Below are 27,892 nucleotides of genomic sequence, written 5' to 3'. Positions count from 1 at the left end.
TGTGACTGCTATCTGTGAGGATCTGCCATAACAACGCCGGATCCGCCGCAGATTCAGCTGCTGTTTAACAGCAATCTCAACGTTTGTTCTGTAGTTGCTAATCAGATATGCAAAACAGTTAGGATTTATTTTTGGACTATTCCTCCTTACAGAACAGATTCAGGAAGGTGGGTGGGTATTTTCCTTTATTCAGCACTACATAGGGAGCCATTGGAGACAATCACAGTCCAGATAATGTACAAACATCCAAATTACATAGGGAGCCATTGGAGACCCAGTCCAGATATTGTACAAACATCCGGTACAGAGAAACAAACCCTCACTCTCTTCCTGCTTCTGTCTTGACAGAAAGACTGGATACATCTCTCCCTCCCTCCCTCCCTCCCTCCCTCCCTCTCTCTCTCTCTCTCTCTCTCTCTGTCTGTCAGGTTGCTTTGCCTATAATGAGAATGCTCATGAGGAAGACCATGATGAAGAAGATCCACATGAAGAACCGATCCATCACCTTGGCAACCTTCTTCCACTCTGCCCCTTTAGCGCATGTGGCCCGTTGCTCCCGGAAACAGTTGGCAATATACTGGATGTTATATACCACCTGGTGGAGCAGGAAGTGATATGTACCAGATGTTATATACCACTTGGATGAGAAGGAAGAAAAGGAGAGAGAGAGAGACTGACTAGTGGGTGTTAATCACCTGTTTATGGTGTGGACATCTGCAGGGGCAGGCCTGGGGCAGGGGCTGCTCTTTGGGGGAAGGATGGGACTCTTTCAGCCCCCCGTTCTGGAGGCTCCCTGGAGGGTGGGCCTCTCTCGTAGTGTGGTGGTACTGCCTCTGGGGATCCCGTTTCTCTTCACCCCCCTCTCCTCTGGAGCTCTGCTTCAGGACGCTGTGGTGGTTTTGGTTGCTATGGTTGCTGTAATGGTTGTTATAGTGGTGGGCTGGGTGGCCATTGGCGACCTGACAATGGTTTTCACGGTGACTGCCATGGGCATAACAGCGGTCTTCAAGGTGATTTTGACGGTTGATGTGGTGGTTCCTAACGTGACCGTTACCATGCCGGTATGAGTGACATTCGTAGTCGTCATGGTTGCGGTTGTTACAACAGTTGTCATGGTAGAGGTTGTCATGGTAATGATTCTGTGCCAGGGCAGCGGTTCCGGTCATTGGTTCTTCGCTGTACAGCGGGGTTCTCTCAGCCTCTGGTGTGGTGCAGTTCTCCCCCACCTCATACACAAACAGGATCTTAGACATGTAGTCAATGATGAGGACCTGGGAACACACACACAGACAAATCACAACCGCACAGTTCTCCCCCACCACATACACAAACAAGCTCTTGTCACAATGCCACCACACACATATATACACACACACGCATCACAACCTTACTGATGTCACAAGGTCACTACACACACACACACACACACACACACACTCCTACAGTTGCTCTCAAAAGTATTCCCCCCTGGATTTTTACATTTTATTGTATTAAAACAGGAAATCAAAATTGATTTTATCATGAGTTTTTGCCGTTGAACAGCACAAATAACTTCCATAATGTCAAAGTGAAAAATAAAATATACAAATTGTTAAAAATGAATTTGAAATACAAAACAGAAAATAATTGTTTGCATAAGTATTCACCCCTTTAGTTAATATTTGGTAGAGGTATCTTTGGCAGAGATTTAAGCCATAAGTCTGTTTGGATGAGTCTCTACAACCTTTGCACAGCTGGACACAGCAATTTTTGCCTATTATTTGCCAAATTGCTCTAGCTACATGAAATTGGATAGGATCATTTTGTGAACATCAATTTTCAATTGAATAAGACTGAGTCCCCATAGCATGATGCTCCCACCACCATGAAACATCCCCATAGCATGATGCTCCCACCACCATGGAACATCCCCATAGCATGATGCTCCCACCACCATGAAACATCGCTCTAGAATGATGCTCCCACCACCATGAAACATCCCCCATAGCATGATGCTCCCACCACCATGAAACATCCCCATAGCAAAAGGGACAAAAACAATCAGTTATTTTCTGTTTTTATTTGGTGATTTTATTTTGCATTTGGATACCAAGACAAAATTGTAGGAAAAATCTATTTTGATTTGTTGTTAACACAGTAAAATGTGTAAGGATACATCTGTGTATGTATGGATACATACACAGATGTATCCAAGGGTATGAATACATCTGTGAGCTACTGCACAGAACTTGGCCCAGTGAGGAACATGCCTTGGCCCAGTGAGGAACATGCATTGGCCCAGTGAGGAACAGGCCTTGGCCCAGTGAGGAACAGGCCTTGGCCCAGTGAGGAAGAGGCCTTGGCCCAGTGAGGAAGAGGCCTTGGCCCAGTGAGGAAGAGGCCTTGGCCCAGTGAGGAACAGGTCTTGGCCCAGTGAGGAACAGGTCTTGGCCCAGTGAGGAACAGGCCTTGGCCCAGTGAGGAACAGACCTTGGCCCAGTGAGGAACAGACCTTGGCCCAGTGAGGAACAGGCTTTGCCTCTGCACCACAGAAATGGATGTTCATAATGAAGATGGTCAGCGAGGTGGAGGCTGTGATCATCGTCATGGTAGCTATGTAGTACTTCCCTGGGGAACACACGCAAACACACAATGTAGCTATTGGACACGGCCTCCAAATAACTATGAAGACAACAGTGTTATCCTGACTGGACTCCCTGCTACCATAACCACGCCCCTCCTCCTAATAATAATAATAACAATATTTAATTCAGGAACCAGTTTGTCACTTCTTTTGGGTCACACCCAAAGGAGTGACCCCCAACATACGACACAATCTAACATTGTTTTCCTCATGCTTCAATAAACACCAGGTGTGGCCTCGCCCCCCTACTCACCTATATAAGGAACACTCTCTGAGGGCCCCTCCCCCTGTTTACCTATATAAGGAACACTCTCCGAGGGCCCCCTCCCCCTACTCACCTATATAAGGAACAATCTCTGAGGGGGACTCCCCTCTACTCACCTATAAAAAGAACACTATCTGAGGGGGCTCCCCCCTACTCACCTACACAAGGAACACTCTCTGAGGGGGGCTCCCTCCTACTCACCTATATAAGGAACACTCTCTGAAGGGGGCATGCTCTCTGCCACCATAAGCTGGAAGACAGTGAGGGCCAGTAGAACCGTCACGCCCAGAGACACCTTCTCTCCTGAGTCAGCCGGAAGGTAGAAACCCAGGGGGGCTAGAACAAACAAGCAGGCTATATACAATAAAACAACAACAAACAAACTATACATATAATACATACAAACCATAATATAAAAACAATAAAACTATTCTAAAACAACTACCAACAATAATAAAAAACAAAAAACAATAATCCAAAACAATAACACACAACCAAAATAAACAATACAAACAACAACAAACAAACTACACAGATAATATTTACCAACAACAATATAAAACCAAATAACAATACTAAAACTAAAACAGCCAACCATTATACAAAAAGAACAACAAACAATTAAAAACAATAATAAACACATGATATAATTGTTATTATAACTACTGTACTTCTACAAGCTAATAATAATTATAAAAATGTATTACAAAATATTGTAGTAATAATGATAGTGTTGGTGATAGTGATGGTAATTGTGAATGTGATAGTGGTGGTGGTAGTGGTGGTAGTAAGGATGGTGGTGGTGGTGATAGTGATTGTGATAGTGAGAGTAGTAGTGATGGGGATGGTGATGGTGGTAGTGATGGTGCTGTTAGTGGTAATGGTTGTGATATTGGTGGTGGGGGTGGTAGTGATCGTGAAGGTGATGGTGATAGGGGTGGTGATGGTGATAGTGGTGGTGGTAGTGATAGTGGTAATAGTGGTGGTGATGGTATTGGTGATAGTGATGGTTATAGTGATAGTGGTGATAATGATGGTGATAGTGATAGTAGTAGTGATGGGGATGGTGGTAGTGATGGTGCTGTTAGTGTTAGTGGTAGTGGTTGTGATATTGGTGGTGGGGGTGGTAGTGATTGTGAATGTGATGGTGATGGGGGTGGTGATGTTGATAGTGGTGGTGGTAGTGATAGTGGTAATAGTGGTGGTGATGGTATTGGTGATAGTGATAGTGGTGATAGTGGTGGTGATAGCAGTAGTGATACTGGTACCTAGGAATGATATGAGGAAGCAGGGCAGCAGGAGGTTGAAGATGTAGAAGAGGGAGCGTCTTTTCAAATGGAGGGTGTAGGTGATGTCAGGATACGGGTCGGAACAACAGCCGTACATGATAACATTCCGGACCGCCGGCATTCCGTGACACTCCCACTCCACGTTCTCCACAAAGTCAGACAGGTCTCCACTGTCCATCCCCATGGCAATGTCAACCTGGACACACGCACCATGTACACTATACACATACAGTACATAAAGACTGTGTGTGATTCCTGTTTTATACACTTAGTAACCAGAAGTCTATAAAAGGTTATTTTTGGGGCTTAGTGGTAGAATTGGGGTTAAGTTTAGGCATTAAGAGGTATACGGTGACATTATGTTTAGACAGGAAGTTAGGTTCTTGAGGTTAAGATTAGGTTTAGTGGATAGGGAACAATGAGAATTATTTTTCTGGTCACAACAATAGAAAACAAACATGGTTCTCTTGGTTCTCTGCGTGGTTCTCTGTGCGGTTCTCTGTGTGTACCTGGTTGCCGTTGTATGTCCAGGATCCGAATGTGAGGTTGCACCACTGCCAGTCGAAGGGGAAGTAGGAGACGTCCACCACACAGGAGCTCTTGGTGATGGCCGGCATGTCCCAGGTTATCTCCCCGTTGTACCGCAACACCACGTTAGTCTCTGCTGGCCCCGAGGCCTCCTCATCAGCCCTACACACACACACATTCACACATAGACACACACACGTAGACACACACACGTAGACACACACACATGTAGACACACACACACACATTCACACATAGACACACACACGTAGACACACACACGTAGACACACACACATGTAGACACACACACACACGTAGACACACACACATGTAGACACACACACACACAGAGACACACACACAGAGACATACACACACACGTAGACACACTCACATGTAGACACACACACAGAGACACACACACACAGAGACACACACACAGAGACATACACACACGTAGACACACACACACACACACATAGACACACTCACATGTAGACACACACACAGACACACACACAGAGACACACACACACACATACACATTCACACGTAGACACACACACGTAGACACAGTCACATGTAGACACACACACAGAGACACACACACACAGAGACACACATACACAGAGACACACACACAAAAAGACACACAGGTATTCAAGCAGCCCCGTAGAGAAGCACATTGATGTTTGTGTTTGTGTTCCTGTTTGTCACAGACATAAACACAGAAAAAGTGTCAGGTCTCCACTGAAGTAGCTGCAGTAACCAGCAGTTTGGTGAAGTTACAGTGTTAGAGAGTTACAGTGTTAGAGTTACGGTGTTAGTTACAGTGTTAGAGTTACGGTGTTAGTTACAGTGTTAGAGAGTTACGGTGTTAGTTACAGTGTTAGAGTTACGGTGTTAGTTACAGTGTTAGAGAGTTACGGTGTTAGTTACAGTGTTAGAGAGTTACAGTGTTAGAGTTACGGTGTTAGTTACAGTGTTAGAGAGTTACGGTGTTAGTTACAGTGTTAGAGAGTTACAGTGTTGGAAAGTTTGCATATTTTGAGCTGCAGCACTCACGGCTGGAGCAAATACACACATACACAGAGACAGACAGACAGACTGACACATTCACATACAGACAGACAGACAGACAGACAGACACTGACTTGTTGTAAAGCACTATGTCAGGTCTCCAAACCCGGTTGCTAGGGATACGGATCACCTCCAGACCATCGTATTCGTCCTTGTCCCACTTCAGGTACGCATCGAACCACGTCTGACGGATCCACAGGTACGTAGTCAACACCTGGTTCCTCTCATCCTACACACACACACAGACACACACAGACACACACATGGCTGAGATAAGGAAGGGTGGATGTCTTGTCCACTCACTCATATAACTCACAACAACACCCAGAATGTATCCATTACAGTAGTCTGGAATAACACATCAAACTAGGCCTCCTCATCAGCCCTACACACACACACACACACACACACACACACACAGGTATTCGTTAGACATTAGAAAAGCCGGGACAAATCCCCAGCAATCTGGCTGTTGCTTAATCAGCTTAGTCAACCAACCAGTACTCCCTCCTCAGCATCTTCCCCCGCGTCAGAAGCACCACCTCTACTGAGATATTGGAACAGATCAGCTTTCTCCGTAGATCCTGACTCAGGGCAATTCTTGCTTTTTGAAAACTGGTTTATTGTGATGGAGTGTTACTATGGTCGCTAGCTAATTCAAGGATCACTGCATTTAGTGTTGTGTGCTACAGTTTTAGCGGATCCCGTTTGATTTATTTGATCTAAGATATTGATCTGTCAGGTGACGTACCGTATCTTTGATCTGAGACAGAGCGATCTGTCGGATGATGTACCATATCTTTGATCTGAGACAGAGCGATCTGTCGGATGATGTACCATATCTTTGATCTGAGACAGAGCGATCTGTCGGGTGACGTACCATATCTTTGATCTGAGACAGAGCGATCTGTCGGATGATGTACCATATCTTTGGTCTGAGACAGAGCGATCTGACGGGTGACGTACCATATCTTTGATCTGAGACAGAGTGATCTGTAGGGTGACGTTCAGGGTCTTGTCTGTGTCCTCCACTGGTCTCAGAGCGCTGGAGTAACTCTCCATCAAGTCGTTGAACAGCTTCTGGGCATACCGACCCTGAGCACTGCAACACACTGGTGGGGGGGGGGGGGGGGGGTTGTGGAAATAAATCAACTGAAAAAGAGCCACTTTTAATAAACACCAGCCAATCTATCTACCTTATAAACACCAGCCAATCTATCTACCTTATAAACACCAGCCAATCTATCTACCTTACAAACACCAGCCAATCTATCTACCTTACAAACACCAGACAATCTATCTACCTTATAAACACCAGACAATCTATCTACCTTATAAACACCAGACAATCTATCTACCTTATAAACACAAGACAATCTATCTACCTTAAAAACACCAGCCAATCTATCTACCTTGTAAACACCAGACAATCTATCTACCTTATAAACACCAGACAATCTATCTACCTTATAAACACAAGACAATCTATCTACCTGTTAGCTGGATCAGAAATGTAATGCTTTCTGATACAATACATTTAATGCAAATTCCTTTTACATTGTCTGCATTTAAATATAAAACACGATAATATAAACAGAGAAAAACACAAATACTCAACAAAAAAACATACTTGAGGAAATTTACTCCAGGTCACAGTTTTAGCTGGACCCTGTAGTTGACCTCAATACATCATCTGTCCCGCTGTTCAGCATCCTGATGTCTGTCAGCAACTGTTATTGATCCATATTACTAACTAGTATTGATCCATATTACTGTCAATGTAACAAAGGGATCATTGCACCGTAGATCAATATTACTAACTATTATTGATCAATATTACTATTATTGATCCGTAATGCTAACTATTATTGATCCACATTGCTAACTATTATTGATTTATATTACTATTATTGATCCATATTACTAACTGTTATTGATCAATATAACTGTTATTGATCCATATTACTAACTGTTATTGATCCATAATGATAACTATTATTGATCCACATTGCTAACTATTATTGATCTATATTACTATTATTGATCCATATTACTAACTGTTATTGATCCATATTACTGTTATTGATCCATATTACTAACTGTTATTGATCCACATTACTATTATTGATCCACATTACTATTATTGATCCACATTACTATTATTGATCCATATTACTAACTATTATTGATCCACATTACTAACTACTATTGAACCATATTACTAACTAGTATTGATCCATATTGCCAACTATTATTGATCCATATTACTGTTATTGATTCATATTACTAACTGTTATTGATCCATATTACTAACTGTTATTGATCCATATTACTAACGGTTATTGATCCATAATGATAACTATTATTGATCCACATTGCTAACTATTATTGATCCATATTACTATTATTGATCCATATTACTAACTGTTATTGATCCATATTACTGTTATTGATCCATATTACTAACTGTTATTGATCCACATTACTATTATTGATCCACATTACTAATATTGATCCATATTACTAACTACTATTGATCCATATTACTATTATTGATCCATATTACTAACTATTATTGATCCATATTACTATTATTGATCCATATTACTATTATTGATCCATATTACTGACTATTACTGATCCATAGTTAGTACAAGCTAGGACGCAGTATCTCTATTCCTCTGTTGATTAGAAATAGAAGGAATCGTGTGCATGCAAATTATAATAAAACCTGTCTAATCTGTTAACTGTAACATGTCAACCTACTAGTCCAGGAGTCCCTATTATATCTATTCAGCTGGCTTTACTTAATATCAGATCTCTCACCAACAAATCATTCTTGGTAAATTACATTATAATATCTTACAACCTAGATTTTATGTTTCTCACTGAAACGTGGCTAACAGCAGATTGTAGTGCTACTATTCTTAACCAGACAGCACCTGAATAATGTGTCTATATGAATACGTGTCGAAATGGTAGGAAAGGAGGAGGAGTGGCTGCCCTGTTCAAAGAAACATTCCAGTGCAAAGAAAATACACAAGGTAATTATATTTATTTTGAATTCCTCTGTTTTACATTGAAGGGTACCCCCAACATTTAGTTTCTTACCATTTACAGACCAAATTTTATTGATGATTTTGCTGAACTACTCTCTGTTATATCAGTTGATTATAACTTGTTTATTATTACAGGGGATTTTAACAGTATTAGATGGACCATCAGAACTACACAGTCTAACAAGGACTCTGTACCGTCACCACGACCACCAAGACATAACTTGGTTATTATGTGGCATTTTATTACAATTGATCAAAAATCCCTAGAAGAAACAGTTTGACATCTTAAAGCTTCCACTTGCTGTCTCGACACACTGCCATCAGACTTTTTAAAAAAAAATGTAACTCTATAACAAGCTGCCATTAAGCCCCTATTAAAAAAGAGAACACTGGATGCATCTATAATGAACAACTATAGACCTGTATCAAATCTCCCTTTTATAGCCAAGATCATTGAGAAGGTTATCTTCAATCAACTCAGCAACTTCAATCCACTCTTAGACAAATTTCAGTCAGGCTTCCAACCTCACCACAGTACTGAAATGGCCCTGATTAAAGTTTTAAATTATATATGGCTGAATACTGATTCAGATAAAATAACAGTTCTAGTACTATTAGATCTCAGTGCATTTGATACTGTAGATCATAGAACATTTATAGATAGGTTGGAAAATTGGGTAGGACTCTCCGGGACAGTCCTTGATTGGTTCAGATCTTATCTAGATGGCCGGAGTTACTTTGTCACCATTGGTAATCATGAATCTGATAGGGTGGTTATGACATGCGGAGTTCCACAGGGATCAGTTCTTGGCTTCTGTTCAATCTCTATATGCTACCTCTGGGCCAAATTCTACAGAACAACAACATTAACTACCACAGCTATACCGATGATACTCAAATATATATGGCTCTCGAACCGTGTGACAACAGCTCAATAGACTCACTGTGTCACTGTATAGAGCACATAAATACCTGGATGAAACAAAATTGTCTACAATTAAACCAAGATAAAACTGAGATTATTGTGTTTGGCAACAAAAATAAAAGAACAAGTATTAGTAAAGCGTGTCCTAGGTCTTCCCCGGGGTCTCCTTTCGGCCGCCTGTATCCGGAATCTTGTCCTTTCGGTCATGACCCAAAGCTCATGACCATAGGTGAGAGTAGGAACGTAGATTGACTGGTAAATCGAGAGCTTCGCCTTGCGGCTCAGCTCTTTCTTCACCACGACAGACCGATACATCAACCGCATTACTGCAGAAGCTGCACCGATCTGTCTGTCAATCTCTCATTCCATCCTTCCCTCACTCGTGAACAAGACCCCTAGATACTTAAACTCCTCCACTTGAGGCAGGCACTCTCCACCAACCTGAAGTGGGCAAGCCACCCTTTTCCGACTGAGGACCATGGCCTCGGATTTGGAGGTACTGATTTTCATCCCCACCGCTTCACACTCGGCTGCAAACCGTCCCAGTGCATGCTGAAGGTCCTGGTTTGAAGGGGCCAAAACGACAACATCATCTGCAAAGAGCAGAGACGAAATCGTATGGTCCCCAAACCTGACACCCTCCGGCCCCTGGCAGCGCCTAGAAATTCTGTCCATAAAAATTACGAACAGATCCAGCGACAAAGGGCAGCCCTGCCGGAGTCCAACATGCACTGGGAACAAGTCTGACTTACTGCCGGCAATGCGGACTAGGCTCCTGCTTCGGTCGTACAGGGACCTGACAGCTCTTAGCAAAGGACCCAGGACCCCATATTCCCGAAGCACTCTCCACAGGATGCCGCGAGGGACACAGTCGAATGCCTTCTCCAAATCCACAAAACACATGTGGATTGGTTGGGCAAACTCCCATGAACCCTCCAACACCCCGAAGAGGGTATAGAGCTGGTCCAGTGTTCCATGGCCCGGACCAAAACCACACTGTTCCTCCTGAATCTGAGGTTCTACTATCGGCCGTATTCTCCTCTCAAGAACCCTGGCATAGACTTTCCCGGGGAGGCTGAGAAGTGTTATCCCCCTATAGTTGGAACACACCCTCCGGTCCCCCTTCTTAAAAAGAGGGACCACCACCCCGGTCTGCCATCCCAGAGGCACAGTCCCCGACCGCCACACAATGTTGCACAGGCGTGTCAACCAAGACAGCCCCACAACATCCAGAGACTTGAGGTACTCAGGGCGGATCTCATCCACCCCCGGTGCCTTGCCACCGAGGAGTTTCTTGACCACCTCTGTGACTTCAGCCCGGGTGATGGACGAGTCCACCTCTGAGCCCTCATCCTCTGCTTCCTCAATGGAAGACGTGACGGCGGGATTGAGGAAATCCTTGAAGTACTCCTTCCACCGCCCGACGACATCCCCAGTTGAGGTCAACAGCTGCTCACCTCTACTGTAAACAGAGTTGGTAGGGCACTGTTTCCCTCTCCTGAGGCGCCGGACGGCTTGCCAGAATCTCTTCGAGGCCAGCCGATAGTCCTTCTCCATGGCCTCACCGAACTCCTCCCAGGCCCGAGTTTTTGCCTCCACAACCACCCGGGCTGCAGTCCGCTTGGCCTGTCGGTACCCATCAGCTGCCTCAGGAGTCCCACAAGCCAACCAGGCCTGATAGGACTCCTTCTTCAGCTTGACGGCATCCCTTACTTCCGGTGTCCACCACCGGGTTCGGGGATTGCCGCCTCGACAGGCACCAGAGACCTTACGGCCACAGCTCCGAGTGGCCGCTTCGACAATGGCGGTGGAGAACATGGTCCACTCGGACTCAATATCTCCAGCCTCCCTCAGGATCCAGTCGAAGCTCTGCCGGAGGTGGGAGTTAAAGATCTCTCTGACAGTAGACTCAGCCAGACGTTCCCAGCAGACCCTTACAGTACGCTTGGGCCTGCCGAGTCTGTCCAGCTTCCTCCCCCGCCATCGGATCCAACTCACCACCAGGTGGTGATCAGTTGACAGGTCCGCCCCTCTCTTCACCCGAGTGTCTAAGACATATGGCCGCAGGTCAGATGAGACGACAACAAAGTCGATCATCGACCTGCGGCCTAGGGTGTCCTGGTGCCACGTGCACTGATGGACACCCTTATGCTTGAACATGGTGTTCGTTATGGACAAACTGTGACTAGCACAGAAGTCCAATAACTGAACACCGCTCGGGTTCAGATCAGGGGGGCCGTTCCTCCCAATCACGCCCCTCCAGGTGTCACTGTCGTTGCCCACGTGGGCGTTGAAGTCCCCCAGTAGAACGATAGAGTCCCCAGTCGGAGCACTTTCCAGCACCCCTCCCAGAAACTCCAAGAAGGTCGGGTACTCTGCACTGCCGTTCGGCCCATAGGCACAAACAACAGTGAGAGACCTATCCCCGACCCGTAGGCGACCCTCTCGTTCACCGGGGTAAACTCCAACACATGGCGGCAGAGCTGGGGAGCTATAAGCAAACCCACACCAGCCCGCCGCCTCTCACCATGGGCAACTCCAGAGTGGTGAAGAGTCCATCCTCTCTCAAGGAGTGTGGTTCCAGAGCCCAAGCCGTGCGTAGAGGTGATCCCGACTACCTCTAGTCGGAACCTCTCAACCTCACGCACGCTCCAGGGTGGGGCCCCGGCTGCGCCATACCGGGCGACGTCACGGAACTCAAAATCCATATTATTAACTATTATTGATCCATATTACTAACTATTATTGATCCATATTACTAACTATTTTTTATCCATATTACAATTATTGATTCATATTACTAACTGTTATTGATCCATATTATTAACTATTATTGATCCATATTACTAACTAGTATTGATCCATATTACAATTATTGATCCATATTACTAACTGTTATTGATCCATATTACTAACTATTATTGATCCATATTACTTACTATTATTGATCCATATTACTGTCAGTGTAACAAAGAGATCATCTCACTGTTGATCCATATTACTAATTATTATTGATCCATATTACCAACTGTTATTGATCCATATTACTAACTATTATTGATCCATATTACCAACTGTTATTGATCCATATTACTAACTATTATTGATCCATATTACCAACTGTTATTGATCCATATTACTATCAATGTAACGAAGGGATCATCTCACCGTTAATCCCCCAGCTGAGCCACACCACCAGAACCATCATCTTCATTTTGTCCCGCTGCCTCCAGAAGCCAACAGATCAATTATTCAACTGCCCTAGTTAATGAAATGACTGGCAAGGTCTATCCACGACCCTCGTCCCCCGTGGAGTCCCATTCTGATCCGTAGTGCACACAGGGCATTCTAGAACCCTCTGGACAGAACCCTCTGGACAGAACCCTCTAGAATGTAGACGTTGTGTTTGGGAGACCTGACGCTCCACTGGTCAGTATTTTTGTGTTCCGTTGTGTCGCTGTCCCCTGTGTGAGCTCTGGAATCTGACCTGGGAGGTATCTCGCTCACAGAAACACACACACACACACCCAGGATATCACGTAGCACAAGGAGACAAGGTGAAACCAGACCTCAGGACACACACACACACACACCCCAGGACACACACACACCCTAACACAGACACAGTAGGACACACACACACAGACAATGAAATAGCTGTAAATCAGTCATACAAGCTAACCCAAACCATCACACAGGACAAACCATGTCTAACACCACACACACATCTAACACCACACACACATCTAACACCACACACACATCTAACACCACACACACATCTAACACCACACACACATCTAACACCACACACACATCTAACACCACACACACATCTAACACCACACACACATCTAACACCACACACACATCTAACACCACACACACATCTAACACCACACACACATCTAACACCACACACACATCTAACACCACACACACATCTAACACCACACACACATCTAACACCACACACACATCTAACACCACACACACATCTAACACCACACACACATCTAACACCACACACACATCTAACACCACACACACATCTAACACCACACACACATCTAACACCACACACACATCTAACACCACACACACATCTAACACCACACACACATCTAACACCACACACACATCTAACACCACACACACATCTAACACCACACACACATCTAACACCACACACACTTCTAAGACCACACACACATCTAACACCACACACACATCTAACACCACACACACTTCTAAGACCACAACAGAATGAAGAACGGCCTATAGCTTTACTATCACTGTGGTTCTACACAAAACTGGGAGGGGAAAATATAGTTAAAATAAAGAAAGGAAATCATAGCAATACCATTAGCACAACTGTAGAATATTCAGAGACTGAATTGAAGAAAAGAAGGTTAGCCTGTGGAAATTCTATCTGGTCACAGAGAAGGGCTGTGCTGTTCTGGCTTCTGCCGAGAGGTCAACCCCCTCACACCTGAGAGAGCTGGACCTGAGAGAGGTGGACTTGAGAGAACTGGACCTGAGAGAGCTGGACCTGAGAGAGCTGGACCTGAGAGAACTGGACCTGAGAGAGCTGGACCTGAGAGAGCTGGACCTGAGAGAACTGGACCTGAGAGAACTGGACCTGAGAGAGCTGGACCTGAGAGAGCTGGACCTGAGAGAACTGGACCTGAGAGAACTGGACCTGAGAGAACTGGACCTGAGAGAACTGGACCTGAGCTACAGTCACCCAGAAGACAGCTCCTACTGCTCTGGAGAATCCCACATATAAACTCCAAACAGTCAGATGATTACAATATGATGGGTCATGTAAAGTTGAAAAATGACTATACAAACCTTGTAATGCTACTGATGTGTATGTTTCTCTGTTGAGCCCAGGGGAGAACTCTGGTTACAGTGGCGTGAGTTAACTATAATATAATGAACTCTGGTTACAGTGGCGTGAGTTAACTCTAATATAATGAAGGTGGAGTCAGCCTCCATGGTAACATTTAAAAGTAGAAGTTGTGTCACATGCTGTTTCCACTTACCCTGAACAACAGCTGGGCCAAGAACATCCGCTCGTCAGCGTCGTTGTGAAGGGTGAATGTGTGCCGTTTCGATGTGGGCTCTTCCATTCGAAGGTGTTCCCGCTAGGTCTCACTCTGACCACTAGAGGGCAGTGGAACGTCTCAAATGCTCCAGCCTCAAACTGTAAGTGTTCTCTGTCCAGGACTGTGTCAGTTTAGGTTTAAACATTGGTTTACCCCAGCTAGGACTTCAGTACCTGCGTTCGGTATATCCTAAAACCTGATTGGTTCAGAAGGGTAGCTTGATTACGTTCACAGTGATACATCTGTGGGTATGTAGAAATACATGGATGTAAAACATTTATGTAGAAAAAACACAGCAACACTGAAACATGACCAGCTATTGTAGTGTACAGTAAATATGAATCTTTAATAAAATGATTAAAATGTCCTTGAGATATGCTCAATCTTGACTATAACAGTGTCACTTCTGTATAACCTTTATTCAAGGTAGCCTCAACCTCTTCTGCCGTGCCAGTATAAAACCGCGAAAGGCCTCTGCTAGCTCAGCAGACCACAAACTTTACTGAAGCCAACTAAAGCAAACCCACACAAGTGCATGTGCACAAACACACGTGCACAAACACACGGTCACATACACACATGGGCTTTCTTGAGGAATGTCTTTGTTTTTAACATCGTTCTATGCAGGTCAGAAATGTTGAATGCTTGGCATATTGTCAAATGCTTGTAGATTACATTTAATCTATTTGAATTTTTTTTATCTGTGGTTTTCAACCAAACATTTCTAACATTAATTTCTCCCTGTTAAGTTCAGGGCACACTTGTAAATGATGGCCTCTTGGTAGTCTCTCTGATCATCAGTCCCTTCTTTGTCCCTTAGTTCTTCCGACAGCTCCTGGGTGGTCATGATTCTGACAGCTCCTGGGTGGTCATGGTTCTGACAGCTCCTGGGTGGTCATGATTCTGACAGCTCCTGGGTGGTCATGGTTCTGACAGCTCCTGGGTGGTCATGATTCTGACAGCTCCTGGGTGGTCATGGTTCCGAGAGCTCCTGGGTGGTCATGGTTCTGAGAGCTCCTGGGTGGTCATGGTTCTGACAGCTCCTGGGTGGTCATGATTCTGAGAGCTCCTGGGTGGTCATGGTTCTGACAGCTCCTGGGTGGTCATGGTTCTGACAGCTCCTGGGTGGTCATGGTTCTGACAGCTCCTGGGTGGTCATGATTCTGACAGCTCCTGGGTGGTCATGGTTCTGACAGCTCCTGGGTGGTCATGGTTCTGAGAGCTCCTGGGTGGTCATGGTTCTGACAGCTCCTGGGTGGTCATGATTCTGACAGCTCCTGGGTGGTCATGATTCTGACAGCTCCTGGGTGGTCATGATTCTGACAGCTCCTGGGTGGTCATGGTTCTGACAGCTCCTGGGTGGTCATGATTCTGACAGCTCCTGGGTGGTCATGGTTCTGACAGCTCCTGGGTGGTCATGGTTCTGACAGCTCCTGGGTGGTCATGATTCTGACAGCTCCTGGGTGGTCATGGTTCTGAGAGCTCCTGGGTGGTCATGGTTCTGAGAGCTCCAGGGAGGTCATGGTTCTGAGAGCTCCATCGTGGTCATGGTTCTGACAGCTCCTGGGTGGTCATGATTCTGACAGCTCCTGGGTGGTCATGATTCTGACAGCTCCTGGGTGGTCATGATTCTGACAGCTCCAGGGAGGTCATGGTTCTGAGAGCTCCAGGGAGGTCATGGTTCTGAGAGCTCCATCGTGGTGATGGTTCTGACAGCTCCTGGGTGTTCATTGTTCTGACAGCTCCTTCATGGTCATGGTTCTGACTGCATCTCGAGAACCAAATAAAGGCCTGCCGCGCCATGATGTGACAGTATCTATATAATACTGTATATGACCTATATCTCTGAGTTATGGTATCTATATAATACTGTATATGACCTATATCTCTGAGTTATGGTATCTATATAATTCTGTATGATCTATATCTCTGTTATTGTATATGATACTGTATGTGATCTGTTACTTTGGGTTATGGTATATGATAATGTATGTGATCTAATGTGATCATTATGCTGACAGGAAGAGCCATAGAAACCAGCGTTGAGAGGTTTTAGTGTGTCATTGTGTTTCTGTGGTGACAAGCTGCTATAACAGGTGTTTCCTGCCACGAGAGGGAAGGCAGGGGGGGAGGGAGGGGGAGGGAGGGGGGGGTTAAAAGATGTTTAAGATGGAATAAGAGAGAGGGAGCGAAGGGAGAGAGGAAGGGGAAAGAGAGGGTGAGAGAAATGGAGAGAAGAAAAAGACAGGAGAGAGAAGAGGGGTGAGGGGAGAGGGGTGAGGGAGGCAGTATCAGAAAGAGTAGGGGTGGTTAAAAGGTGTCATTTAGATGGAACGTAAGAACATGAGAACATGGGAGGGTGAGAGAGAAAGATGTATTGGGAGAACATGGGAGGGGGAGAGAGAAAGATGTATTGGGAGAACATAGGAGGGGGAAAGAGAGAGGCAGGAGAAGAACTTTAGAGGGACAGTGCAAGAGAGGGGGGAGGAAAGAAAGAGCAAGAGAAAGACAGAGGTGAGAGAAGAGAGAGAGAGAGAGAGAGGGACTGAGTGTAGCCATGTGGTGGGGTTTGTGGGTATCATTAAGCATGAGCAGTCACGCTGACCACACAGTGTGTGTGTGTGTGTGTGTGTGTGTGTGTGTATGTGTGTGTGTACAGGTTTAAATAATGTATTATAATAACCTCTATAACACACATTAGTAGCAAGAAATTCGTAGTTTTAAAAATTGTAGTACATCAATATTAGAGAGTATAGTGCAGAATGTTGATGTGCTCCATTTATACTAAGAATAGAAATACAGTTTCCCAGACTAGTTAAGCCCCTAGTCTAGTCCTGTCCTCAACAAACAGTTAAGCCCCTAGTGTAGTCCTGTCCACAACAAACAGTTAAGCCCCTAGTCTAGTCCTGTCCCCAACAAATAGTTAAGCCCCTAGTCTAGTCCTGTCCCCAACAAACAGTTAAGACCCTTGTCTAGTCCTGTCCCCAACAAACAGTTAAGCCCCTAGTCTAGACCTGTCCCCAACAAACAGTTAAGCCCCTAGTCTAGTCCTGTCCCCAACAAACAGTTAAGCCCCTAGTCTAGTCCTGTCCTCAACAAACAGTTAAGCCCCTAGTCTAGTCCTGTCATCAACAAACAGTTAAGCCCCTAGTCTAGTCCTGTCCCCAACAAACAGTTAAGCCCCTAGTCTAGTCCTGTGATCAACAAATGCATTTTACTCCATGTCTCATACACAGGTGACATTTAAGGCACTTTACTGTTTGAGTCTTATGCATTCCTTGGTTACTTGCATTAATTTCCAAGTAACCAAGGTAATGAATAGGGCTGTAATTAGGGCTTGTTAGGACTGTAATTAGGGCTTGTTAGGGCTGTAATTAGGGCTTGTTAGGCCTGTAATGTTTATACATGCTGAATATTAAACTATTACTAATGTCAATTCATTAAAGATAATGTTTCCATCAGTATTAATGTTTTTTAAACTGTCAGTATTTGGTTAGATGTTTAGAAACCATTTCACATTTTCAGCATTTTCTTAGAGATTTTCTGAGTGTCATATTAAACCTGTAATGCTCAGTGATAATGTTAGAGCATTAGAGACTGTTTCTGTCAGTGTAATGTTAGAGCATTAAATATGTTTTAAACTGTCAGTGTTAATATTAGAGCATTAGAGACTGTTTCTAACTGTTAGTATCATGTCAGAGCTTTAATAATGGTTGTTATTCAGTATGTTAGAACTTTATAGACTGTTTCTAACTGTACGTTAGAGCTGTATAGACTGTTTCTAACAGTCAATATGTTAGAGCTATATAGACTGCTTCTAACAGTCAGTATGTTAGAGCTATAAAGACCGTTTCTAACAGTCAGTATGTTAGAGCTATATAGACTGTTTCTAACAGTCAGTATGTTAGAGCTATATAGACTGTTTCTAACAGTCAGTATGTTAGAGCTATATAGACTGTTTCTAACAGTCAGTATGAGCTTTAGAACTTTCTAACTGTCAGGCTGAAACTGTTGTCATATCTCTGATCTCAGCCATCATCTCACCACTACTGTCATCACCCCTCATCCTGTCTGTGTATGGCTGTGGCTAGGGGAGAGAGAAACAGACAGAGTGACAAAGATAAGTTAAACCCAATCCTGTATTGCAGCGAATAATAAATATAAAAAATTAACATAATTGGATCAAAGCCCAACAACAATTTTACATCTGGACTTTGGAAGAAATATTTTGGGTATTATCAGAAATGCCATAAACCTTGCCAGTAAGGCAAACATTTAGATTTCCCAAGCCACCAAATTTTGGAATTACCAAACCATTACATGGCTTTTCTGCAAATATCCCATGAGATATCAAATTTAACCATTCCAAATATGAAAAGGGATTCTCAATGTAATCAGGTGTCCAGCTAAAACTAAAGACTTGATTAATTGAAATACATTTAACAAATTACATTCTATCAGGAAACCATCCTGTCAATTCCTACGCCAAAGCCTGTCACTTTATCCCCCAAAACAAGATGTTTTATTGATGTAGTTCAATTCACAATAAGTTTGTTTTCTGTTTGCACATAATATGTACTGTAGATATTTATGTAATAATTGCGGGGTGACACTGAATTTTCTAACAATCAAACATTTTACAAATAGACATATCGAGCCAAATTGTATTCTAAATTAATGTAATCACAAACGTCAACACTAATACATTTCAAACCCACATTAAATGTGTTAAACACCGCCTATAAAAGTGTTCAGCAAGATCCGGTTATTCCAGTACGAAGAAATATTCAAACATATGTCCTGTGCTGAAGTTCAGAGCATCTACTAAATGACTTCAGTGTAAATTCAACAAAAGAGAGCTGTCAGGTGAAGTACACGATACACAATGAGTAGCTCGTCCTACTCAAATATTACACGGAATCTTCAATCAGAGGTATTGATCTCCATAAATGTAAAGGGACTTGGCCTATAGATTGTATGGCCTCGGCATTTTACACTCCATCTCACTGTTCTTTTAGGATAGTTTCTCTCCAAGTCTCTCTCTAGCCAGCACTTCAAAACACGTTAGTTACCTAATCTAGGCAAACCAATACTTTCAAACATAGTAACTTCATACTGTAGTTGTAAGTCAAGCTGGGATTATGTTTTTATAGGCAGTATAATCAAGGCCACAACGCAGTTCATCTGACAGATAGGCTCTGTTGTAGAGATTCCAAACCAACTGGCTCAGAGACTGTTTCAATTTGCAAGTTCTTAGACAGCAAACTTCTTTAAAGTGTTAATGAATTCTCCAAACTGTTATTTACTACTACTCATTTTAAACATCCATACTTCCTAACCTAATACACATGTAAATACTGTACCCAATTTAAACATCCATACTCCTTCACCCGATACACGTGAATACTGTAAATACTGTACCCAATTTAAACATCCATACTCCTTCACCCGATACACGTGAATACTGTAAATACTATACCCAATTTAAACATCCATACTCCTTCATCGGACTCACTACTTTATTGGTTGTATTGTGTCCTTACTTTAATTTACATTATTTACTCTTATTATAGCTTACCATTGTTGTAGTACTAACCAGTACTTCTAAAATATACTTCTAAAAATATGTTTTTTTACTCTAATTAATAACGTATTTGTTACGAGTTAGGCACACAGCAAGTCTAATGTAAATAAAACACAGAACATTTGAGACCAATTTTACAGGTACTGCTTCATGAAGGTATTCTACAGAATGGAAACATAAATGTTACTGTTGTCAGGTTGTATTAGTTATTTTTTATATTGAACAGGCATAAAAACGTCAACACTTGATGTCAGGTGTAAAATTAACTGTTAAAACTTCTCCCTGGTACCAAACCATTAGAGCAGTAAATAACTGTCTTTTTTCTGCGACAATGTCAACAAATAATTAAACTCATAAACTAACTTAATAAACACATTAAAAAAATACATACAAAACATAGTTTGAATGTTAGCAATATTTAGACACGTCCGTGTGTTATAGTTTGTCAAGACAAGAAACAATGATCTATGATAAGGTTTGTCTTGAATATTAGATGCCTTTGTGTGTGTGTGTGTGTGTGTGTGTGTGAGAGTGAGTGAGTGTTATAGTTTGACAAGGGACATAGGATCCATTTTGAATTGAATCTTAGATTTTGGTGTGTGTGTGTGTGTGATCTGTGTGTTCCAAGACAAGAAAAGCTGATATATGACCAGTTTTGTCTGTAATATCTAATTTCTGTGTGTGTTGTCTCTGTAAGTCTGTGTGTTTGTATTATAGTTTGTCAAGACAAGGAGTTCTGTCCTAGGACCATATATCCCCCACTTCTATATAATCCTACTCATTATGATCGTCCAAGAAGCCTAACTGATCCTTGGTCAGCACTCCTACAAGAAGCTCAAGTAGTAAATTCAGTTTCATGGGTTCAGGAGCCTTTAGAGTCGTGTACTGATCCAGAAGGTCAAAGGTCTTGTTGTGTGTGTATTGTGTGTTTTGTGTTGCAACAGAAGCTTCCATACCCTGAGTAGACAGGAGTCCCAAAACAATCACACCTCCAGGTTCTGGCACAGTGTCATTAAAATAGGGACCTTAATCCCAGTCGAGATCCAGTCCTGGACTGGAGTAGCATAATTCTTGTTAGATATGACATCATTTTCCTAGTAGTTAGGGTCATAGTTCAGGTTTGAAGCGGAAACACAGTTCAGGTTGGGGTCAGAAGTCAAAACATTGCACAGTCGTTGATATTGAACATCCGTCTGCGCGTCCGTTTCTTGGCCTGGTTCACGGCTGTCCGCACGGCACACTCAAACACCTGCTGGACGCCGCGGTTGCTGAGCGAGGAGCATTCCAGGTATCCCTTGGCCCGGACATCCTGCGCCAGGCGTTTCCCCTCCGCTGCGGACAAACAGGAGCTGCGGTGTGAGCCCGCCTCCCGCTGGTCGGTCTGGGTCGCCACGACCAGCACCGGGACACGAGGGAGGTTCTCGCGGATCTAGGATCACATTCAAAAAAGTTTTGTTACCTAAAAATTATATTAAAATGTCAAAAGAAATTTACACACAATGGCGTGGGTCAACTACAGTTTAACTCCTTCAATTCAGGAAGTAAAACTGGGAAATTCCAGTTTCTTTCTTCTTCCAGAAAGAATGTTATTTTACAGAAAGGAGATATGAATCTAACTGGTCAAGGAATGGGTCAATAGACAGCTCCCACCAAGACAGACATGGCATCATAACAACCCATGTATAAAGATAGGCTATGAGTCGAGTTTTACATTCCTACTCAACAGAATGTACTGTCACAACAGAAAATTGAACTAACAAAGGAAATCAACGACCACGACCAAAAATAAAATAGATGTGGGCATTAGAACAGGTCCATTAAAGGCTTCCGGGGGTTTCCACTGAAAGTTGACTTTTTAGTATAAGGGCCACTGTCATGGAAGATACCCACCACAGACGCCAAATACATTTGCCCCAGAAAATCCCCACACCAAAAGGCTGGGTGGTGTCAAACATGGAGCAAACTAAATAGGGAAAACTAAAGAAATAAGTCATGGAAGAACCGTGCACCTTAAGGCAGATTCCCTGCATCTGGTCAGATCCCAAATCAGCTGGCGGGAGAGATTTGTCTTGACTATCAATCCGATCGAGGTTGATAACATTTCTTTAACACGTGGGCTAGTATGAGGTTAAGACCAGTTATAAACCAAGTTGGAATACGGACAATATAGCACAGCCCCTTTGAGCCTTGTTGCTTGATTGTTTTGTACTGTAGCTCTGCAAAAAGCTAGGCGAAAATCTCCCCTCTCAACTGTAATCCTGGACTGCAGCAGCGTCGCGTTCAGCCGGGAGTCCGTGAGTTCACGGTGAGGACCGGAGTACACACAGCAGTCGTTTAAACTATGCAGGTACCTACTCACCGACTTGTTCGCTAGCCAAGTTGATTTCATGTTAAAAAGGTGTAAAAACGTTGCTCATCACACTCTCGTATATATCCACTAGGAAGACATTTCCGTAGGTAATTTCAACTGAGTGGCGACTCTTCATATTTTAGAATGTTCTTACAAATTTATGAAACGGAGAAGCAGAGTAACGGTCATTGTAGGCTAACACATTGATGTTTCTACAGGTTAGACTTGGCAATAGTTTGATAGAAAGATTTAGGTAAGAAAACAATTTCTTAATGATGTATTTACTATACTGTCACTGGATAAAGGAAATCTACGACTTGAAAAAGACTTGACAGGCAGACAAAGTAATTGTTTGAAGTAAAGGGAATAATCATGAAAACATTAGCTAAATTATACAGAGACATAACTGGCGGGGTATAGCTCATCTCTCTGAACAACTCTCTGGGTTGCCCCTGTTTCTGAGAAATGTCTGTGCTGGTGTCAGGTGGTTGTGGGAATCAGTAGGGCCGGGGTTGGCCCAGTTCCAAAGAACTGACCCATTCAGAACTCTTCATAAATATCAGTTTAAATAGGCAAATCTAGCCTTTTAGTAGAAGCTATAGGACTGTCTGGGACAGGACTGAATGGGGAGGGGAAAACTGTTGTAAGTTATTGTGATATAAAACAAAGGAAAAATACATTTTGACTGCACTTGACTTACAATGTATAACAATAATATATTTAGCATTATTATTCATATTATTGATGGAAATAAGTTGTTTGTATACACCCACAACCCTGTAGCCAACAATGCAATTCTCTACCACTAATCAAGCCACACAGGACCTCTTTAAAAGAACATAAAAGGCTGTTCTTACCTCTCCAATCCATTTTTGCCTGACGCTGGCAAAGGAGGCATGATTGGCCACAGAGTAGCAAACCAGTATCACATCAGCCTGCTGGTAGGACATGGGACGAATCTGCCGGAACATGTCATTTCCCGCTGTGTCCCACAGACCCAAGCTGATCTGGGTAAGCAAATGAACAGGGCATTGTTGTTAACTAATCAAATACTGACTGTTAATTAATGAGAAATGTTCTTTGTAATATATTATTTTGTAGTGTAGTATAGTGTATTTGTTATCTGGAGTGTGGTATTATATTAAGATGGCACACTATACTGTCAATGAAGACCTCAACTCCAGGATTTGATGTTTAAACTACCCTTACGCAGTGTATCAGGGTTTATAAGTGTGTAAAGTGTTTTGTGACTAGCTAAGTGTATTGTGTAAATTATGTAAAGTGTATTTCTCTGCCATTGCTTTGATGTTCCTACCTGCACTCCATCCATAAAGACCTCAACTCCAGTGTTCTCATACACAGTGGGTCTGTAGCAGTCGGGGAAGGTCTCGGAGGTGAATCGGACCAGAAGAGCAGTCTTCCCTACAGCGCTATCCCCCACCAGGACACACTTCACCTGGGCCTCAGTACTCATGGCGGCTCAGACCCAGATAGGGTTGTTGTTCTCTCGATCTCAGGCCTTTGCCTACTCACTTCTGTGCTTCCTCAATGGCAAAGACAATGGGCTTCACCCTCCTACAGACGGTCGAAATCACCTGACCTCACAAGCGGTTGTTTGGTCCGATCAGGGTCGGGTGTACAGAGGTGGGAACTGTAAAGGCAGGGGAGACACTTTGTTGACCAATAATCTCAAACTCCTGGTCCCAGAGAACTTCTGCAAGTGAAGGCAGCCCGGCACAGATCCATTCACAACTACATGGCCGTTAGCTCATCTGTGCCAAAAGCATAGGCTACGACATAGTCACTGCATAGCATTAAAGGAAATAATATTATTCACATTGTTTTTAACAAAATGTACATCTGGATATAAGTTAGAGTTATGTTTTTTGATTTCTTTAAACGTGAATTTGAAAAGCTCTGTTCTAATCTTGGCCAGTCATGATGACTTCCATTTTGTTGTAGCCCTAACTTGTACACAACTAAACATCACCTTTGAATCTCGCCTATTAGTGTGTAACCAAATGTAGGAAATTCATGTTTTGATTTATTAATACACATTGTTTGAATTTGATTTTTTAAAATCACTTTTGTTTAAAATATATGTAATTTTATTATGATTATATAGGACATATTTGTAACTTTCCAATATACCTATATCTAGTAAGCCAATATTAATTACGCATTATGTCTGGGTTCAAACAAAGATGTCAGAGAACAATATAAAGTAATAATGTCGATGAGAAAGTGAATATTTAACTCACCATGTTGGAAGCCGCCCGACCCGCAGCTTTGATGGTGGTAACGAGCGGATGCTTCTGCGCGAGATCAGGCTTTTTAGTCTCCGCGACGGTTAGTGCCTTGATTGGAAACGTTTTCAACAGATGAAAACTAAATTTTTGAAGTTGCGGAAGCGTAACCAAATAGTCTTGTTAATCCTGTGTTAACATGATAATGGACAGAGCTACTCAAAAGTTAATGTATCACTTTTGTACCCGGCTACGACTACTGTACACTAGGCTACCCTTCAAGAAGACAAAGGAGAGGGAAGTGAGATGATCTCTCGCTCGCTCACATCTCATAGCAGCATCCGTTTGTTGACTGTTATGAGTTTCTGCTCTTCAACCCATCTCTCCCCTCAAGACACCGCTGGTGTGGTTGTATGTGTCGCTACGATGCGCACAGTTGCATATTCAGATGTACGCAGTAAGCGCAAAGACACAAATGCGAGTACAGGATGACTTATTAATAGTACTAAAAGAATTATGTAGGCTACACTTTTTTTGGGGGGGGGGGGGGGGGGGGGGGGGGGTTAACCTACGGGTCCAGCCTAATTGTCTGCAGAGCTTGCGCTCATTACGGTGAAGCCTAGCACTGATTTCATGTCCAGCCTATATAAAAGACAGTTTTGGGGGACAAGTAAATGTATACTAAATACCCAAATATAAAATCTTTGGATAAACTAATTGTCAAATGGGAAAATTGCCAATATTTACGTTATTATTTAACTATTTATACTCTCAAACATATTTTAGTTGGTTAGGACCGGGCAAAAAGCGTCTGGTGAATTTTCCATGATTCACTGTATTTTTTACAGGTGTACTAGAGAAAACAAGTGTACGCACACACTTCAAGTCACAGATTACGGGTGAAGTCCTTGTAACAATAAATCCCGCCAATGCGCTTTGCAACTGAAGTCTGATTTTGGGTAAAAGTCCTCTGGACCTCAGCTGTCTTAGCATCACTATGACAACCGTAGCCTACACTCCGGAAGCTACGTCACGCGGGTCACACCTAACATTTGACTTTCCATTTGCGGTCATTAATTCCAGTTTACAGCAACGAATGCGTGAAACAAATTGCAAAAAACCTTTCAGGTTTGACTTTCCTCACACAACTCTTAAAAAGAAACTAAACAAGACGCTGTCTGATTCGTCAAGCATGTATGTATATCACGTTTTCTTCAGTACTGCTGAATCTTCATTGTTTATTTCTGTGTACAAAGTTTATTGTTAACAGCATTTTTGTTGTTCAGTATATTATCTTGCACTTGAATGTCTTTGGCCAGGTTATCATTGAGAAATGGTTCTAACGGACGTTGCCGGTTAAATAAAAAAAAATTCAACTTCATTATATTCCTAAAGTGTATTCTTTATTCAAATACAATTTGTAAATAAAAGAAATGTATAAAAAATGCTGAATGTACAAATAGAAAATGCCTTCAGTGCCTGGGGTCAGTCACTATGGCTTTATGTTAAAAGTACAAGAAAAGTTGTAAACATTGAAACAAATCACTTTCAACAGGCTTGAAATGTAAGCCTCAACCTGGGTGTATAAATGTAAAAAGGCCTAAGGCATTCTGTCATGCCCATGATATATGGTCTCATACAGTATACTGCAGCTTTCTGCCAACCAACATTCAGGGTTCAAGCCCTCCTTTTTATAAACATTATCCAGTACCTAGAACAGCCCTGAGTTGAGGTACACTGGCCATCAAGCCCCTCGTACTTCAGCAAACACTATGGGGGAAAACATGTTCAATTACAGCAACTGCTTCCGAACGCTGTGACTGGATCAGATACCTGAGTTACCATAGTGACGACATTTGGCGTTATGTAGTGCATTTCAAAGAGAGCAGGAATCAGAGTCACATTAAGGATTGGCACATTCACTTCGTAGCATCGCCTAATACTAAGATCAAAATAAACACATTGTCATCAAATGTATAAACACCAATATATTGTTCACCAAATCTAGATAAACTCTTGTTTGATGGACTCATAGCTGCTGTCTTTAGAACGTACACAACCTCATACATTCAGCGTTATATACTGTAGAAGCGTCAAGTAAAGATTGACCTAAAACCAAATCTTAGTATCTGCAGAATAACCATATTCCAGGAATCTGTCTCTGTCATTATTTGTAAACACCTGATTGTGTTTCATACAATCACACAGTAAAGGCATAAATAAACATTAAGATAGCTCTGCTTTGGCGTTTAAAACTCATTCAGATAAAAGACGGTGAAAGAGTGTGTGTGTGTGTGTGTGTGTGTGTGTGTGTGTGTGTGTGAAAAAGTGAGCGAGAGATTGACAGAAAGAGGGAAAGAGGTGGTGGTAGAGGTAGATTCAAAGGAAAGAGGAGAGGATGTAGAGAAGAGTAGAAAGTGGTGTCATTCTAAAAAGTGGGTCAAATTACAGCTTCCTCTCAGTTCAGAGACACCAACACCAGTCCTGGCTTAGGTTCAGTAAACCTGTAGGAGAGAGAGACACCCATGTCAGGACAAAACACAGCGCCAGTACCAGAGGAAGCACTGTTCCCTCTGCATCTGTGATCCCTGACACGTCGCCCCCAGGTGGTGAAGTAAAGTAATTACTAGGCTAGATAGAACTGTGTTGTGTGTGTGATCCACAACACCAAATGTCCTCACAATTGTTACCCACAACGTCAGTCGTGTATACCTGTAGCAGTGTGTGCCGAGGTAGTCTAGGTTAGTCGTGTATACCTGTAGCAGTGTGTGCCGAGGTAGTCTAGGTTAGTCGTGTATACCTGTAGCAGTGTGTGCCGAGGTAGTCTATG

At 42.9% G+C, this 27,892-nt stretch overlaps 3 protein-coding genes across 3 annotated transcripts in view; all 3 read right to left on the bottom strand.

Annotated features, from left to right (window-relative positions):
- Positions 1-414: 414 nt before the first annotated feature.
- Positions 415-13,505, bottom strand: chrna9a (cholinergic receptor, nicotinic, alpha 9a). Its single transcript, XM_034291014.1, has 9 exons — positions 12,940-13,505; positions 6,754-6,899; positions 5,862-6,016; positions 4,687-4,867; positions 4,157-4,373; positions 3,090-3,224; positions 2,492-2,607; positions 696-1,271; positions 415-595 (listed from the first exon to the last, which is right to left on the bottom strand). The coding sequence occupies exons 1-9, from the start codon at positions 12,983-12,985 to the stop codon at positions 425-427; spliced, it is 1,743 nt and encodes a 580-aa protein (XP_034146905.1). The 5' UTR covers positions 12,986-13,505; the 3' UTR covers positions 415-424.
- A 5,527-nt stretch (positions 13,506-19,032) lies between these two features.
- Positions 19,033-25,577, bottom strand: rhoh (ras homolog family member H). The gene is made up of 4 exons (XM_010868222.4): positions 25,078-25,577; positions 24,132-24,467; positions 23,674-23,823; positions 19,033-21,895 (listed from the first exon to the last, which is right to left on the bottom strand). The coding sequence occupies exons 2-4, from the start codon at positions 24,288-24,290 to the stop codon at positions 21,623-21,625; spliced, it is 582 nt and encodes a 193-aa protein (XP_010866524.1). The 5' UTR covers positions 24,291-24,467; positions 25,078-25,577; the 3' UTR covers positions 19,033-21,622.
- An 871-nt stretch (positions 25,578-26,448) lies between these two features.
- The window catches only part of n4bp2 (NEDD4 binding protein 2), a 16,820-nt gene continuing 15,376 nt past the window's right edge, over positions 26,449-27,892 (bottom strand). The window contains exon 18 of the mRNA XM_034291108.1: positions 26,449-27,566. Coding sequence (XP_034146999.1) covers positions 27,521-27,566 — 46 coding nt within the window. The 3' untranslated portion in view covers positions 26,449-27,520. The remainder of the gene's footprint in view (positions 27,567-27,892) is intronic.

The sequence above is a fragment of the Esox lucius genome, chromosome 25 (assembly GCF_011004845.1).
Source record: "Esox lucius isolate fEsoLuc1 chromosome 25, fEsoLuc1.pri, whole genome shotgun sequence".
Taxonomy (NCBI): domain Eukaryota; kingdom Metazoa; phylum Chordata; class Actinopteri; order Esociformes; family Esocidae; genus Esox; species Esox lucius.
Note: the sequence above shows the minus strand (reverse complement) of the source record. Positions and strands in the feature narration are given on the sequence as shown.

Bases quoted from the DNA above. Each gene is read 5' to 3' on its own strand.
- chrna9a (XM_034291014.1), bottom strand. From the start codon at position 12,985: ATGAAGATGATGGTTCTGGTGGTGTGGCTCAGCTGGGGGATTAACG. The intron at 6,017-6,753 runs GTACGTCACCCG...GTGTGTGTGTAG, and splicing joins TGTCTCAGATCAAAGATATG to GATGAGAGGAACCAGGTGTT. The intron at 596-695 runs GTGATTAACACC...CTGCTCCACCAG, and splicing joins GATGTCCACACCATAAACAG to GTGGTATATAACATCCAGTA.
- rhoh (XM_010868222.4), bottom strand. From the start codon at position 24,290: ATGAGTACTGAGGCCCAGGTGAAGTGTGTCCTGGTGGGGGATAGCGCT. The intron at 23,824-24,131 runs GTAGGAACATCA...TTGCTTACCCAG, and splicing joins TCTTTATGGATGGAGTGCAG to ATCAGCTTGGGTCTGTGGGA. The intron at 21,896-23,673 runs GTAAGAACAGCC...ATGTGATCCTAG, and splicing joins GGCAAAAATGGATTGGAGAG to ATCCGCGAGAACCTCCCTCG.